The sequence below is a fragment of the Babylonia areolata genome, chromosome 31, assembly GCF_041734735.1.
Source record: "Babylonia areolata isolate BAREFJ2019XMU chromosome 31, ASM4173473v1, whole genome shotgun sequence".
Classification (NCBI taxonomy): Eukaryota; Metazoa; Mollusca; class Gastropoda; order Neogastropoda; family Buccinidae; genus Babylonia; species Babylonia areolata.
The window spans coordinates 30,614,294-30,630,856 of record NC_134906.1 but is presented as its reverse complement, the minus strand read 5'-3'; the positions used below and the strand labels follow the sequence as shown (position 1 = coordinate 30,630,856).

The 16,563-nt window shown below is 50.2% G+C and overlaps 1 protein-coding gene across 4 annotated transcripts in view; it reads right to left on the bottom strand.

The window, feature by feature from the left end:
• Window positions 1-16,563, bottom strand: part of LOC143276195 (transient receptor potential cation channel subfamily V member 5-like) — a 70,912-nt gene that overhangs the window by 30,092 nt on the left and 24,257 nt on the right. For all 4 annotated transcript variants that reach the window (XR_013053517.1, XM_076580635.1, XM_076580636.1 and 1 more), the window contains 3 exons: window positions 11,738-11,887; window positions 1,386-1,468; window positions 768-957 (listed from right to left, as the gene is read on the bottom strand). Coding sequence is in view for 3 of the 4 variants with exons in the window: in XM_076580635.1 (XP_076436750.1) it covers window positions 768-957; window positions 1,386-1,468; window positions 11,738-11,887 (423 nt within the window). In the remaining variant the exon portion in view is untranslated. The remainder of the gene's footprint in view (window positions 1-767; window positions 958-1,385; window positions 1,469-11,737; window positions 11,888-16,563) is intronic.

Here is a 16,563-nt window from a genome sequence, read left to right as displayed (position 1 = left end):
AATGAAGTGTGTTTTCAGGGAAGATGTGAATGAATGAAGTGTGTTTTCAGGGAAAACGTGAATGAAGTGTTTTCAGGGAAGACATCAATGAATGAAGTGTTTTCAGGGAAGACGTCAATGAAGTGTTTTCAGGGAAGACGTCAATGAATGAAGTGTTTTCAGGGAAGACGTCAATGAATGAAGTGTTTTCAGGGAAGACGTCAATGAAGTGTTTTCAGGGAAGACGTCAATGAATGAAGTGTTTTCAGGGAAGACGTCAATGAAGTGTTTTCAGGGAAGACGTCAATGAATGAAGTGTTTTCAGGGAAGACGTCAATGAATGAAGTGTTTTCAGGGAAGACGTCAATGAATGAAGTGTTTTCAGGGAAGACGTGAGTCGGGACAGCAGTTACCTCCTCTGCTGTTCTGATGGTCATAGTCGAACATACACATACATATATACGTACCCTCGATAATAAAGATTTTGTCTTATCGTGTTTTACTCTCCTCCTTATCATTCTTATCGTTATCATTGCTTCCATCATCATCATCATCATTCTTATCATTAATATTATCATCATTAGTAGTAGTAGTAGTTGTAGCAGTAGTAGTATGTTATTATTGTCATTATTATCCGTGGTAGTAGTAGTAGTACTAGTATTATCATCATCACCATCATACTATTATTATTTTTGCCATTACCATTGTCATTACTATAATCATTATCAAAGAAACAAATAGAAAAAATAAAATAAAATAACGCCCCACCCTCCGAAAATCGCACGTACAACATCGTCCTTTGTGTAGGGCCTCAGCAGGTAGCAGGGGTCGACAGTCCTGTTGGGCCCAGTCTGGGTGCAGCCCCACAGCTGGCTGGTATCGTTGCGAAAGGCACACAGGTCTCTGCCTGGCCGGAGAGCAAAGGCCGTCACGAAGGTACAGAAGTACAGCAAGAACAGCACGAAGCGACGGTAGAACCTGTCACACAGTGTCAACATGCTGTGTGGGTGTCTGGTGTGTGTGTGTGTCTGGGGGTGGGGTGGGGTGGGGGAGGTGGGGGTGGGGGGTTGGGTGGTGGTGGTGTGGTGTGGTGTGGTGTGTGTATGTGGTGTATGTGTGTGTGTGTATGTGGTGTGTGTGTGTGTATGTGGTGTATGTGTGTGTGTGTGTGTGTGTGTGCGTATGTGGTGTGTGTGTATGTGGTGTATGTGTGTGTATGTGGTGTGTGTGTGTGTATGTGTGTGTGTGTGTGTGTGTGTGTGTGTGTGTGTGTGAGTGAGAGACACAGAGACACCTGAACCTGACGAAAGTTTTCCATTTCTCACAGGGGTTTTACCTCTATTGCCTCACCTGAACCTGACGAAAGTTTTCCATTTCTCACAGGGGTTTTACCTCTATTGCCTCACCTGAACCTGACGAAAGTTTTCCATTTCTCCTGCAGCAGTTGTACGATCAGTCCGTCCATCATGTTCAGGTGACTCTCGTGCTCCTGCCAACACACACACACATTACACGCACACACACACACACGCGCGCGCACCAACCACACACACACACACCAACCACACACACACACACATTACACACACACACCAACCACACACACACATCAACCACATACACACACACACACACACCCCAACCACACACACACACACCAACCACACACACACACCAACACCAACCACACACACACATATATATACACACATTCACCATCACACGCACACGCACACATTATATATATACACACATACACCATCACATGCACACACACACACCATCACACACACACACACACCAACGCACACACACACACACACACACACACACCATGACACACACAAAGTTGACCCAATCACAGCTAAACCTGGCTGAAAGAAGACTATTGTGGATCAGCGTTAAGAAACACTTGTTACATTGTGTACTTTTGAAATGTCACTGATTTTATTGACAACTTTTATAGATGTCTGCACAAGGTTCACATCTCAACCCTGCAGGACACTGCTGTAGCTGTTTGATGTCAGTGTTCTTCCCTAAAGTGTTCTTTAATAAAGTGTTCTTCCCTAAAGTGTTCTTTAATAAAGTGTTCTTTAATAAAGTGTTCTTCCCTAAAGTGTTCTTTAATAAAGTGTTCTTCCCTAAAGTGTTCTTTAATAAAGTGTTCTTTCAGATCGGTATGAGAACAAGTCCGGAGTTTTTCAGGCCGTGTGTGTTCGTTCCAAAGAACCGTTTGTTTTCCTGTGTGCTGTGTGAATGGGTGGCACAAGCAGCATTGATTTTAATTGTGAGTGGAGGGGGTGGCCACTCTGTGGAGGTGTTTTTGTATTGACTTCCTGCATTTTCCTTTCTTGTTATCGCCGTTCTCTTCATGTTCCACACTTTCCTCTTCATTCTGTTCACAGTCAAAACAATAAAGTAACCGGTCCACTAGGAAAGCCTCATACCACAAGCATCAGCAGAGAACTGTCAGAATATAGACAGCAGATGTGATTGATAATCATCGGCTTTTTGTAATACAAACAAAGAGTGGTAACTCTCTCCTGACACGAGGTACACAACTTTGTCCTCTTTGCAATCGTTATTTTCTAAGCATGCGTAAAACAAAATGTGGACACATGAACACGGGCGCATGCACACATGGCAACAAACGCACAGCACAACTGCAAATAAACTGAACGAATATAGATTCATTGAACCCACCTATGATCGATACCCATTCACTCATTTTCCCCCCCGTGTTACTGATTAAGGTAAATGGTGGTTAAAAAGGTACTGGTCTATGTCACATTATCATCTGTCGATGTCAAGATGCTAATAAAAACGTTAAGTTACACAATGACCAGGTGACAGTGAAAGTCTCATTCATGAAGCATCAGCAGGGAACTGTCAGAATATAGACAGCAGATACAGTGTTAATCATGGACTTTCTTTGTGGTAACTTTGTCAACACTTTGTAAACTTGCATAACATGTACATTTGAACACACACACACACACACACACACACACACACCACATACCATAATCGTTATACCCCATTATGATCGATCCACAGTGACATACATTTACCAATGAAGACAATAATAAAAACGTTAAGTTACACAATGACCAGGTGACAGTGAAAGTCTCATTCATGAAGCATCAGCAGGTAACTGTCAGAATATAGACAGCAGATACAGTGTTAATCATGGACTTTCTTTGTGGTAACTTTGTCAACGCTCACTTTGTAAAGGTGTATGACAATGACATGTGTCAGGTTCTAAGAGAGAACGGACACCAGCCGCCCCCGCCCCCACTCCTCGCCCACCTCCACCCCCACCCCTCGCCCAACCCAGTTCTTACACCGACACAAGACAAACACGGACTATAACAAGAAAAGTTCATATATATTTCATCACCTACAAACATAAGACTAACCAAACAATGAACTCAATCCCAGCCGCAATAACTGATACCCTAAAATAACGAGTGAATGGATAAATTAAAAAACACCACAAAATACAGAACTTGAAGACACGGCCTTCCAGCGGCAACCAGTTTGGAAAATATCAGTGTGCACACTCAGGCCGTGTGATAAAGAAGAGACTGAAGCACTATGCACGACACAACAAGAGACTGAAGCACTATGCACGACACAACAAGAGACTGAAGCACTATGCACGACACAACAAGAGACTGAAGCACTATGCACGACACAACAAGAGACTGAAGCACTATGCACGACACAACAAGAGACTGAAGCACTATGCACGACACAAGAGACTGAAGCACTATGCACGACACAACAAGAGACTGAAGCACTATGCACGACACAACAAGAGACTGAAGCACTATGCACGACACAACAAGAGAAGTGAAGCACTATGCACGACACAACAAGAGAAGTGAAGCACTATGCACGACACAACAAGAGAGTGAAGCACTATGCACGACACAACAAGAGACTGAAGCACTATGCAGGAAGACAAAGCCAGATGTACAAAGCCAACAAGACAGTGAGGAGGAGGGGGAGGGGGGGCAGGGAGACAAAGCCAGATGTACAAAGCCAACAAGACAGTGAGGAGGGGGAGGGGTGGGGGGCAGGAAGACAAAGCCAGATGTACAAAGCCAACAAGACAGTGAGGAGGGGGAGGGGGAGGGGGAGGGGGGGCAGGAAGACAAAGCCAGATGTACAAAGCCAACAAGACAGTGATGAGGGGGAGGGGGGCAGGAAGACAAAGCCAGATGTACAAAGCCAACAAGACAGTGAGGAGGAGGGGGTGGGGGGAGGGGGAGGGGGAGGGAGGGCAGGAAGACAAAGCCAGATGTACAAAGCCAACAAGACAGTGAGGAGGAGGGGAAGGGGGAGGGGGAGGGGGAGGGGGAGGGGAAGGGGGGGGGGGCAGGAAGACAAAGCCAGATGTACAAAGCCAACAAGACAGTGAGGAGGAGGGGAAGGGGGAGGGGGAGGGGGAGGGGGAGGGGGGGCAGGAAGACAAAGCCAGATGTACAAAGCCAACAAGACAGTGAGGAGGAGGGGAAGGGGGGAGGGGGAGGGGGGGGGGAGGGGGAGGGGGGGCAGCAGGAAGACAAAGCCAGATGTACAAAGCCAACAAGACAGTGAGGAGGAGGGGAAGGGGGAAGGGGGAGGGTGGGGGAGGGGGAGGGGGGGCAGCAGGAAGACAAAGCCAGATGTACAAAGCCAACAAGACAGTGATGAGGAGGGGGAGGGGAGGGGGGCAGGAAGACAAAGCCAGATGTACAAAGCCAACAAGACAGTGAGGAGGGGGAGGGGTGGGGGGCAGGAAGACAAAGCCAGATGTACAAAGCCAACAAGACAGTGAGGAGGGGGAGGGGGAGGGGGGGCAGGAAGACAAAGCCAGATGTACAAAGCCAACAAGACAGTGATGAGGGGGAGGGGGGCAGGAAGACAAAGCCAGATGTACAAAGCCAACAAGACAGTGAGGAGGAGGGGGTGGGGGGGAGGGGGGAGGGGGAGGGGGGGCAGGAAGACAAAGCCAGATGTACAAAGCCAACAAGACAGTGAGGAGGAGGGGAAGGGGGAGGGGGAGGGGGAGGGGGAGGGGAAGGGGGGGGGCAGGAAGACAAAGCCAGATGTACAAAGCCAACAAGACAGTGAGGAGGAGGGGAAGGGGGAGGGGGAGGGGGAGGGGGAGGGGGGGGCAGGAAGACAAAGCCAGATGTACAAAGCCAACAAGACAGTGAGGAGGAGGGGAAGGGGGAGGGGGAGGGGGGGGGAGGGGGAGGGGGGGCAGCAGGAAGACAAAGCCAGATGTACAAAGCCAACAAGACAGTGAGGAGGAGGGGAAGGGGGAGGGGGAGGGGGAGGGGGAGGGGGGGGCAGGAAGACAAAGCCAGATGTACAAAGCCAACAAGACAGTGATGAGGAGGGGGAGGGGAGGGGGGCAGGAAGACAAAGCCAGATGTACAAAGCCAACAAGACAGTGAGGAGGGGGAGGGGGAGGGGGGAGGGGGGCAGGAAGACAAAGCCAGATGTACAAAGCCAACAAGACAGTGAGGAGGGGGAGGGGTGGGGGGGGGGCAGCAGGAAGACAAAGCCAGATGTACAAAGCCAACAAGACAGTGAGGAGGAGGGGAAGGGGGAAGGGGGAGGGTGGGGGAGGGGGAGGGGGGGCAGCAGGAAGACAAAGCCAGATGTACAAAGCCAACAAGACAGTGATGAGGAGGGGGAGGGGAGGGGGGCAGGAAGACAAAGCCAGATGTACAAAGCCAACAAGACAGTGATGAGGGGGAGGGGGGCAGGAAGACAAAGCCAGATGTACAAAGCCAACAAGACAGTGAGGAGGAGGGGGTGGGGGGAGGGGGAGGGGGAGGGGGGGCAGGAAGACAAAGCCAGATGTACAAAGCCAACAAGACAGTGAGGAGGAGGGGAAGGGGGAGGGGGAGGGGGAGGGGGAGGGGAAGGGGGGGGGCAGGAAGACAAAGCCAGATGTACAAAGCCAACAAGACAGTGAGGAGGAGGGGAAGGGGGAGGGGGAGGGGGAGGGGGAGGGGGGGGGCAGGAAGACAAAGCCAGATGTACAAAGCCAACAAGACAGTGAGGAGGAGGGGAAGGGGGAGGGGGAGGGGGGGGGGAGGGGGAGGGGGGGCAGCAGGAAGACAAAGCCAGATGTACAAAGCCAACAAGACAGTGAGGAGGAGGGGAAGGGGGAGGGGGAGGGGGAGGGGGGAGGGGGGGGCAGGAAGACAAAGCCAGATGTACAAAGCCAACAAGACAGTGATGAGGAGGGGGAGGGGAGGGGGGCAGGAAGACAAAGCCAGATGTACAAAGCCAACAAGACAGTGAGGAGGGGGAGGGGGAGGGGGAGGGGGGCAGGAAGACAAAGCCAGATGTACAAAGCCAACAAGACAGTGAGGAGGGGGAGGGGTGGGGGGGGGGCAGCAGGAAGACAAAGCCAGATGTACAAAGCCAACAAGACAGTGAGGAGGGGGAGGGGGGAGGGGGAGGGGGGCAGGAAGACAAAGCCAGATGTACAAAGCCAACAAGACAGTGAGGAGGGGGAGGGGTGGGGGGGGGCAGCAGGAAGACAAAGCCAGATGTACAAAGCCAACAAGACAGTGAGGAGGGGGAGGGGGAGGGGGAGGGGGGGGCAGGAAGACAAAGCCAGATGTACAAAGCCAACAAGACAGTGATGAGGAGGGGGGGGGGGAGGGGGAGGGGCAGCAGGAAGACAAAGCCAGATGTACAAAGCCAACAAGACAGTGAGGAGGGGGAGGGGGAGGGGGGGCAGGAAGACAAAGCCAGATGTACAAAGCCAACAAGACAGTGATGAGGAGGGGGGGGGGGAGGGGTGGGGGGCAGGAAGACAAAGCCAGATGTACAAAGCCAACAAGACAGTGAGGAGGGGGAGGGGTGGGGGGGGGGGGCAGCAGGAAGACAAAGCCAGATGTACAAAGCCAACAAGACAGTGAGAAGGGGGAGGGGGAGGGGGGAGGGGGGGCAGGAAGACAAAGCCAGATGTACAAAGCCAACAAGACAGTGAGGAGGGGGAGGGGTGGGGGGGGCAGCAGGAAGACAAAGCCAGATGTACAAAGCCAACAAGACAGTGAGGAGGGGGAGGGGGAGGGGGGGCAGGAAGACAAAGCCAGATGTACAAAGCCAACAAGACAGTGAGGAGGGGGGGGGGGGGGGGGGGGTCAGGAAGACAGCAGTCAGCACACACCTGGAGCAACAACACTTCCCGGCCAACAGAGACTGAAGGGGAAATGGCACACCAGGTGGGACACTGCAAAACTGCCAGCCGGCTACTACTACCCTGACGTAGGAAACAGAATAACAGACAACACAGCTCGTTGGAAACAGAATAACAGACAACACAGCTCGTTGGAAACAGAAATAACAGACGACACACCTCGTTGGAAACAGAAATAACAGACGACACAGCTCGTTGCAAACAGAATAACAGACAACACACCTCGTTGGAAACAGAAATAACAGACGACACACCTCGTTGGAAACAGAAATAACAGACAACACAGCTCGTTGGAAACAGAAATAACAGACGACACAGCTCGTTGGAAACAGAAATAACAGACGACACACCTCGTTGGAAACAGAAATAACAGACGACACACCTCGTTGGAAACAGAAATAACAGACAACACACCTCGTTGCAAACAGAAATAACAGACGACACAGCTGTAGGAAACAGAAATAACAGACAACACAGCTCGTTGGAAACAGAAATAACAGACGACACACCTCGTTGGAAACAGAAATAACAGACGACACACCTCGTTGGAAACAGAAATAACAGACGACACAGCTCGTTGGAAACAGAAATAACAGACAACACACCTCGTTGCAAACAGAAATAACAGACGACACAGCTGTAGGAAACAGAAATAACAGACGACACAGCTCGTTGGAAACAGAAATAACAGACGACACAGCTCGTTGGAAACAGAAATAACAGACAACACACCTCGTTGGAAACAGAATAACAGACAACACACCTCGTTGGAAACAGAAATAACAGACGACACACCTCGTTGGAAACAGACATAACAGACGACACACCTCGTTGGAAACAGAAATAACAGACGACACACCTCGTTGGAAACAGAAATAACAGACGACACACCTCGTTGGAAACAGAAATAACAGACGACACAGCTCGTTGGAAACAGAAATAACAGACGACACAGCTCGTTGGAAACAGAAATAACAGACGACACAGCTCGTTGGAAACAGACATAACAGACAACACACCTCGTTGGAAACAGAAATAACAGACGACAAACCTCCAGCAGGGTACTCCCATCCTCTGTAGCTGGCGCACTTTGAACACAGACACACGGAATCAATGGCCACCCGGAGAAAAAACAATCCCCAAATGAGGGTGCCAACGGACTGGGCAAAACACCCCAACCCTAAACGGGCTCCACCTTCCTTCCAGAAGACCGCGGGCGCAAAGCCAGGAAAAGTGTCACAGACAGGACAGAGAGACTTGAACCTCTGCTCAGCAGTGACACAAACGCACATGCAAGACTCCACGACTGCACGTGAAAAACGTCAAACCGGGACTACACACACTAGATGTACAGTCAAGTGGGTTTTTTTCTGGGGGGTGGTGGGGGTGGGGGTTGGGGGGGGGGAGAGGGAGGGGGGAGAGGGAGGGAGAGGTAGGGGGGAGAGGGAGGGAGAGGGAGGGTGGGGGTGGGGGTCAATGAGGCTGGGGGACGCACAAAACCCGAGGCTGACATCAGCAAACTGTTGTCACAACATGGACTCTTGAAACACACATGCACGTGCCTATACACACGTGCTCAACATTACTGCACTTTGTGGTGTCAGCTGATCACACATTTTTAATGATTAAGACGGTGATCAAATCATTAAAATCACACAATGACCAGGCGACAGTGAAGGTCTCCTACATGAAGCATCAGCACAGAACTGTCAGAATACAGACAGCAGATACAGTGTTAACCATGGACTTTCTTTGTGGGAATAATCGTTTCAATGTGACCGCTATAACATACAGTCATGAGCAACACACACACATACACGCACACGCACGCACACACATACACACGCATACACGCGCGCGCGCGCACACACACACACGACACACACACAGACTCATAAATAATGATTATAACCCTCAAAGATCGATATTTATTCTGTTAAGCTCGAGGACAAACGGTACAAAGACACTGAACAGCTTTGGCGCTGTGTCAGTATCAGTATCAGTTTCAGTTTCAGTTTCAGTAGCTCAAGGAGACGTCACTGCGTTCCGACAAATCCATATATGCTACATCACATCTGCCAAGCAGATGCCTGACCAGCAGAGTAACCCAACGCGCTTAGTCAGGCCTTGAGAAAAAAAAGAGTAATAATAAAAATAACAATAATAATAGTAGAAGTAATAATAATAGTAATAATAACAATAAAAAGAAAATAAAAAGACAATAATGATGATAGATAAGCAAATCAGCAAAATAAATGTAAAACATGTAGACACACAATCACACACACAAACACACAAATTCATAACAGATATGCAACAGACATGCAGTTTCACAGATATGAAAGCACAAACAGATACACATAAACATACATGAGCCCCGACACACACACACACACACATACATACACACACACACACATACATACACACACACACACACACACACACACACACCATCTCCCAAATTACCCTGCACCCCACCCCCCCTCCTCCACACACTCATTCCTAGGCCACGTATCGCAGCTTCCACGGCACACACACACACACACACACACACACACGCATGCACTTACTTACTTACTTATATAAGCACACGCACATACGCCCACGTACTCCCACCTCCCTCACAAACGCAGCCATACTCAGTATATATATCTATATATATATATGTATATATATATCTTTGTAAAAGGGGGGGGGGGCTGGGGGGGGGAGGAATGTACGTGGTGAGAGTAACGCCAGGAAAACTGTGGTGCTACACCAGACGATACTGAATATTGCTGTGTGTGTTGTGAGGGGGGGGGGGGGTGTACGTGGCGCTACACCAGACGATACTGAATATTGCTGTGTGTGTTGTGAGGGGGGGGGGGGTGTACGTGGTGTTACACCAGACGATACTGAATATTGCTGTGTGTGTTGTGAGGGGGGGGGGGGTGTACGTGGTGTTACACCAGACGATACTGAATATTGCTGTGTGTGTTGTGAGGGGGGGGGGGGTGTACGTGGTGTTACACCAGACGATACTGAATATTGCTGTGTGTGTTGTGAGGGGGGGGGGGGGTGTACGTGGTGTTACACCAGACGATACTGAATATTGCTGTGTGTGTTGTGAGGGGGGGGGGGTGTACGTGGTGCTACACCAGACGATACTGAATATTGCTGTGTGTGTTGTGAGGGGGGGGGGTGTACGTGGTGTTACACCAGACGATACTGAATATGGCTGTGTGTGTTGTGAGGGGGGGGGGATGTACGTGGCGCTACACCAGACGATACTGAATATGGCTGTGTGTGTTGTGAGGGGGGGGGATGTACGTGGCGCTACACCAGACGATACTGAATATGGCTGTGTGTGTTGTGAGGGGGGGGGGGGGTGTACGTGGCGCTACACCAGACGATACTGAATATTGTTGTGTGTGTTGTGAGGGGGTGGGGGGGATGTACGTGGCGCTACACCAGACGATACTGAATATTGCTGTGTGTGTTGTGAGGGGGGGGGGGGGGGATGTACGTGGCGCTACACCAGACGATATTGAATATTGCTGTGTGTGTTGTGAGGAGGGGGGGGGGTGTACGTGGTGTTACACCAGACGATACTGAATATTGCTGTGTGTGTTGTGAGGGGGGGGGGGGGGTGTACGTGGTGTTACACCAGACGATACTGAATATTGCTGTGTGTGTTGTGAGGGGGGGGGGGATGTACGTGGCGCTACACCAGACGATACTGAATATTGCTGTGTGTGTTGTGAGTGGGGGGGGGGGGGTGTACGTGGTGTTACACCAGACGATACTGAATATTGCTGTGTGTGTTGTGAGTGGGGGGGTGTGAGGGGGGGGGGGGATGTGCGTGGTGAGAGTAACGTCAGGAAAACTGTGGTGCTACACCAGACGATACTGAATATTGCTGTGTGTGTTGTGAGGGGGGGGGGGGGGGTGTGTACGTGGTGCTACACCAGACGATACTGAATATTGCTGTGTGTGTTGTGAGGGGGGGGGGGTGTACGTGGTGTTACACCAGACGATACTAAATATGGCTGTGTGTGTTGTGAGGGGGGGGGGGGGTGTACGTGGTGTTACACCAGACGATACTAAATATGGCTGTGTGTGTTGTGAGGGGGGGGGGGATGTACGTGGTGCTACACCAGACGATACTGAATATTGCTGTGTGTGTTGTGAGGGGGGGGGGGGGGGGGTGTACGTGGTGTTACACCAGACGATACTAAATATGGCTGTGTGTGTTGTGAGGGGGGGGGGGTGTACGTGGTGTTACACCAGACGATACTGAATATTGTTGTGTGTGTTGTGAGGGGGGGGGGATGTACGTGGTGCTACACCAGACGATACTGAATATGGCTGTGTGTGTTGTGAGGGGGGGGGGGGGGGGTGTACGTGGTGCTACACCAGACGATACTAAATATTGCTGTGTGTGTTGTGAGGGGAGGGGGGGGGGGACTGACACAGAGCGCAAGGTGGACAGGAAAAACAAAGAGAAGGAAAGAAAAGGAAACGGAAGGAAAGGAAAAGACAGGGGAGACAAACACTGACCCCATAGACAATGAGGTTGAGGGCAGAGTTCTGGTTGATCTCCCCTGTGGGGGAGATAGTGTCGATGTCAGTGATGGGGTATCCTGCACAGGTCACAGTGCCGAAGATCCAAAACACCTCCCTCTCCTTCTCCAACACGTGTTCGTACATCTGTCAACACATAGATATAGATGCAGATATAGATACGTATATAGATCCATGATGGGGTATCCTGCACTGGTCACAGTGCCGAAGATCCAAAACACCTCCCTCTCCTTCTCCAACACGTGTTCGTACATCTAGATATGGATACATATATAGATACAAAAATATATATACAGACAGAGATGTGTATGTATATCTATCTATCTATCTATCTATCTATCTATCTATCTATATATATATATATATATGTGTGTGTGTGTGTGTGTGTGTGTGTGTGTGTATGTGTGTGTGTATGTCGTTACATGATCACCATATGGTGTACTTTTAACCTCTTTCTGGGGGCCGGAGGCCTGGAGATTAAAGTTTTTGTTCTCTCTCTCTCTCTCTCTCTCTCTATATATATATATATATATGAGTGTCCTGCACAACCCTGTACAACACAGCTCTACACACTAAATAACACATTACAATACAACACAAAGCAAGACAATACAATTCAGCACAATACGACACCCTATGATTCCATACAACAAAACCCCACACAACACAACACAGCTCAATACAACAAAACCCCACACAACACAACACAACCCCACACAACACAACACAGCCCAATACAACACAACCCCACACAACACAACACAACCCCACACTACATAACACAACACAACCCCACACAACACAACACAACCCCACACTACATAACACAACACAACCCCATACAACACAACACAACCCCACACTACACAACCCAACACAACCCCATACAACACAACACAACCCCACACAACCCCACACTACATAACACAACACAACCCCACACAACACAACCCCACCCAACCCAACCCAACCCAACTCAACCCCACACGACATAACACAACACAACACAACACAACACAACCCCACCCAACCCCACCCCACCCAACCCAACCCAACTCAACCCCACACGACATAACACAACACAACACAACCCCACCCAACCCCACCCAACCCAACCCAACCCAACCCCACACGACATAACACAACACAACACAACACAACCCCACCCAACCCCACCCCCACCCAACCCCACACGACATAACACAACACAACACAACCCCACACAACACAACCCAACCCCACACAACACAACCCACACGACATAACACAACACAACAAACCCCACCCAACACAACCCCACCCAACACAACTCAACCCCACACAACCCAACCCCACACAACCCAATCCAACCCAACCCCACATAACACAACACAACACAACCCCACACAACCCAATCCAACCCAACCCCACATAACACAACACAACACAACCCCACACAACCCAATCCAACCCAACCCCACATAACACAACACCACACCACACAACACAACACAACCCCACACAACACAACACAACCCCACACAACACAACACAACCCAACCCCACACGACACAACACAACCCCACACAACACAGCCCCACACAACCCAATCCAACCCAACCCCACATAACACAACACCACACAACCCAACCCAACCCAACACAACACAACCCCACACAACACAGCCCCACACAACCCAACCCCACACCCGGGGAGACAGTGGAGGGTCAGTGGAAGGGTAGGGAAGTCGGTGGATGGACACGGAAAGTGGGAAGGCTGAAAACACTTCCAGAAGAGGTACCACTACCCCAGGGCTGGAAGAACACAGAACACAGAGAACGAAGAGCACACGACCACTCGGAGGAAACTGATCCCCACTGACGAGCGTCAAGACGGGCAACAGCCCTGAAGCACCCAAAGACTGGCACGGCTGCCTCTCCTGACAGTCGCGGGCGAAAAGCCCAGAATCTTGTCACTTGCTAACCAGGAAGAGGCTGATCTCAGTTCAGTGACAGCCTGAACTGAGACTGAGACAGCCCAACAGCAACCCGCATAGCTCTCTAGCTAGATGGGGTGGGTGGGCAAGGAGGGGGTTAAGCACTCACATCTGAATTGTCATGAGATGTGACACCCACACAACACAACCCAACCCACACCATATAACACAACACAGCAACACACAACACAGCCCCACACAGCACAACACAGCAACACACAACACAACCCCACACAACACAACACAACACAACCCACACCGTATAACACAACACAGCAACACACAACACAACCCCACACAGCACAACACAGCAACACAACCCCACACTACACAACACAACAACACAACCCCACACTACACAACACAGCAACACAACCCCCACACTACACAACACAACCCCACACTACACAACACAGCAACACACTACACAATCCCACACTACACAACACAACCCCACACTACACAACACAGCAACACACTACACAACCCCACACTACACACCACAACCCCACACTACACAACACAGCAACACACTACACAATCCCACACTACACAACACAGCAACACAACCCCACACTACACAACACAACAACACACAACACAACCCCACACTACACAACACAGCAACACACACCACAACCCCACACTACACAACACAGCAACACAACCCCACACTACACAACACACAACACAACCCCACACTACACAACACAACAACACACACCACAACCCCCACACTACACAACACAGCAACACAACCCCACACTACACAACACAGCAACACACACCACATCCCCACACTACACAACACAGCAACACACACCACAACCCCACACTACACAACACAGCAACACACTACACAACCCCACACTACACAACACAGCAACACACACCACAACCCCACACTACACAACACACAACACAACCCCACACTACACAACACAGCAACACACACCACAACCCCACACTACACAACACACAACACAACCCCACACTACACAACACACAACACAACCCCACACTACACAACACAGCAACACACAACACAACCCCACACTACACAACACAGCAACACACAACACAACCCCACACTACACAACACAACCCCACACTACACAACACAGCAACACACTACACAATCCCACACTACACAACACAGCAACACACACCACAACCCCACACTACACAACACAGCAACACAACCCCACACTACACAACACAGCAACACACACCACAACCCCACACTACACAACACAGCAACACACACCACAACCCCACACTACACAACACAGCAACACACTACACAACCCCACACTACACAACACAGCAACACACACCACAACCCCACACTACACAACACACAACACAACCCCACACTACACAACACAGCAACACACACCACAACCCCACACTACACAACACACAACACAACCCCACACTACACAACACAGCAACACACACCACAACCCCACACTACACAACACACAACACAACCCCACACTACACAACACAGCAACACACAACACAACCCCATACTACACAACACACAACACAACCCCACACTACACAACACAGCAACACACAACACAACCCCACACTACACAACACACAACACAACCCCACACTACACAACACAACCCCACACTACACAACACAGCAACACACACCACAACCCCACACTACACAACACACAACACAACCCCACACTACACAACACACAACACAACCCCATACTACACAACACAACCCCACACTACACAACACAGCAACACACAACACAACCCACACTACACAACACACAACACAACCCCACACTACACAACACAGCAACACACACCACAACCCCACACTACACAACACAGCAACACACACCACAACCCCACACTACACAACACAGCAACACACACCACAACCCCACACTACACAACACAACCCCACACTACACAACACAACCCCACACTACACAACACACAACACAACCCCACACTACACAACACAACCCCACACTACACAACACACAACACAACCCCACACTACACAACACACAACACAACCCCACACTACACAACACAGCAACACAGAACACAACCCCACACTACACAACACAACCCCACACTACACAACACAGCAACACACAACACAACCCCACACTACACAACACAGCAACACAACCCCACACTACACAACACAGCAACACACAACACAACCCCACACTACACAACACAGCAACACACTACACAATCCCACACTACACAACACAGCAACACACACCACAACCCCACACTACACAACACACAACACAACCCCACACTACACAACACACAACACAACCCCACACTACACAACACAGCAACACAGAACACAACCCCACACTACACAACACAACCCCACACTACACAACACAGCAACACAACCCCACACTACACAACACAGCAACACAACCCCACACTACACAACACAGCAACACAACCCCACACTACACAACACAACCCCACACTACACAACACAGCAACACAACCCCACACTACACAACACAGCAACACACACCACAACCCCACACTACACAACACAGCAACACACACCACAACCCCACACTACACAACACAGCAACACACAACACAACCCCACACTACACAACACAGCAACACACAACACAACCCCACACTACACAACACAGCAACACACAACACAACCCCACACTACACAACACAGCAACACAACCCCACACTACACAACACAGCAACACACAACACAACCCCACACTACACAACACAACAACACACACCACAACCCCACACTACACAACACACAACACAACCCCACACTA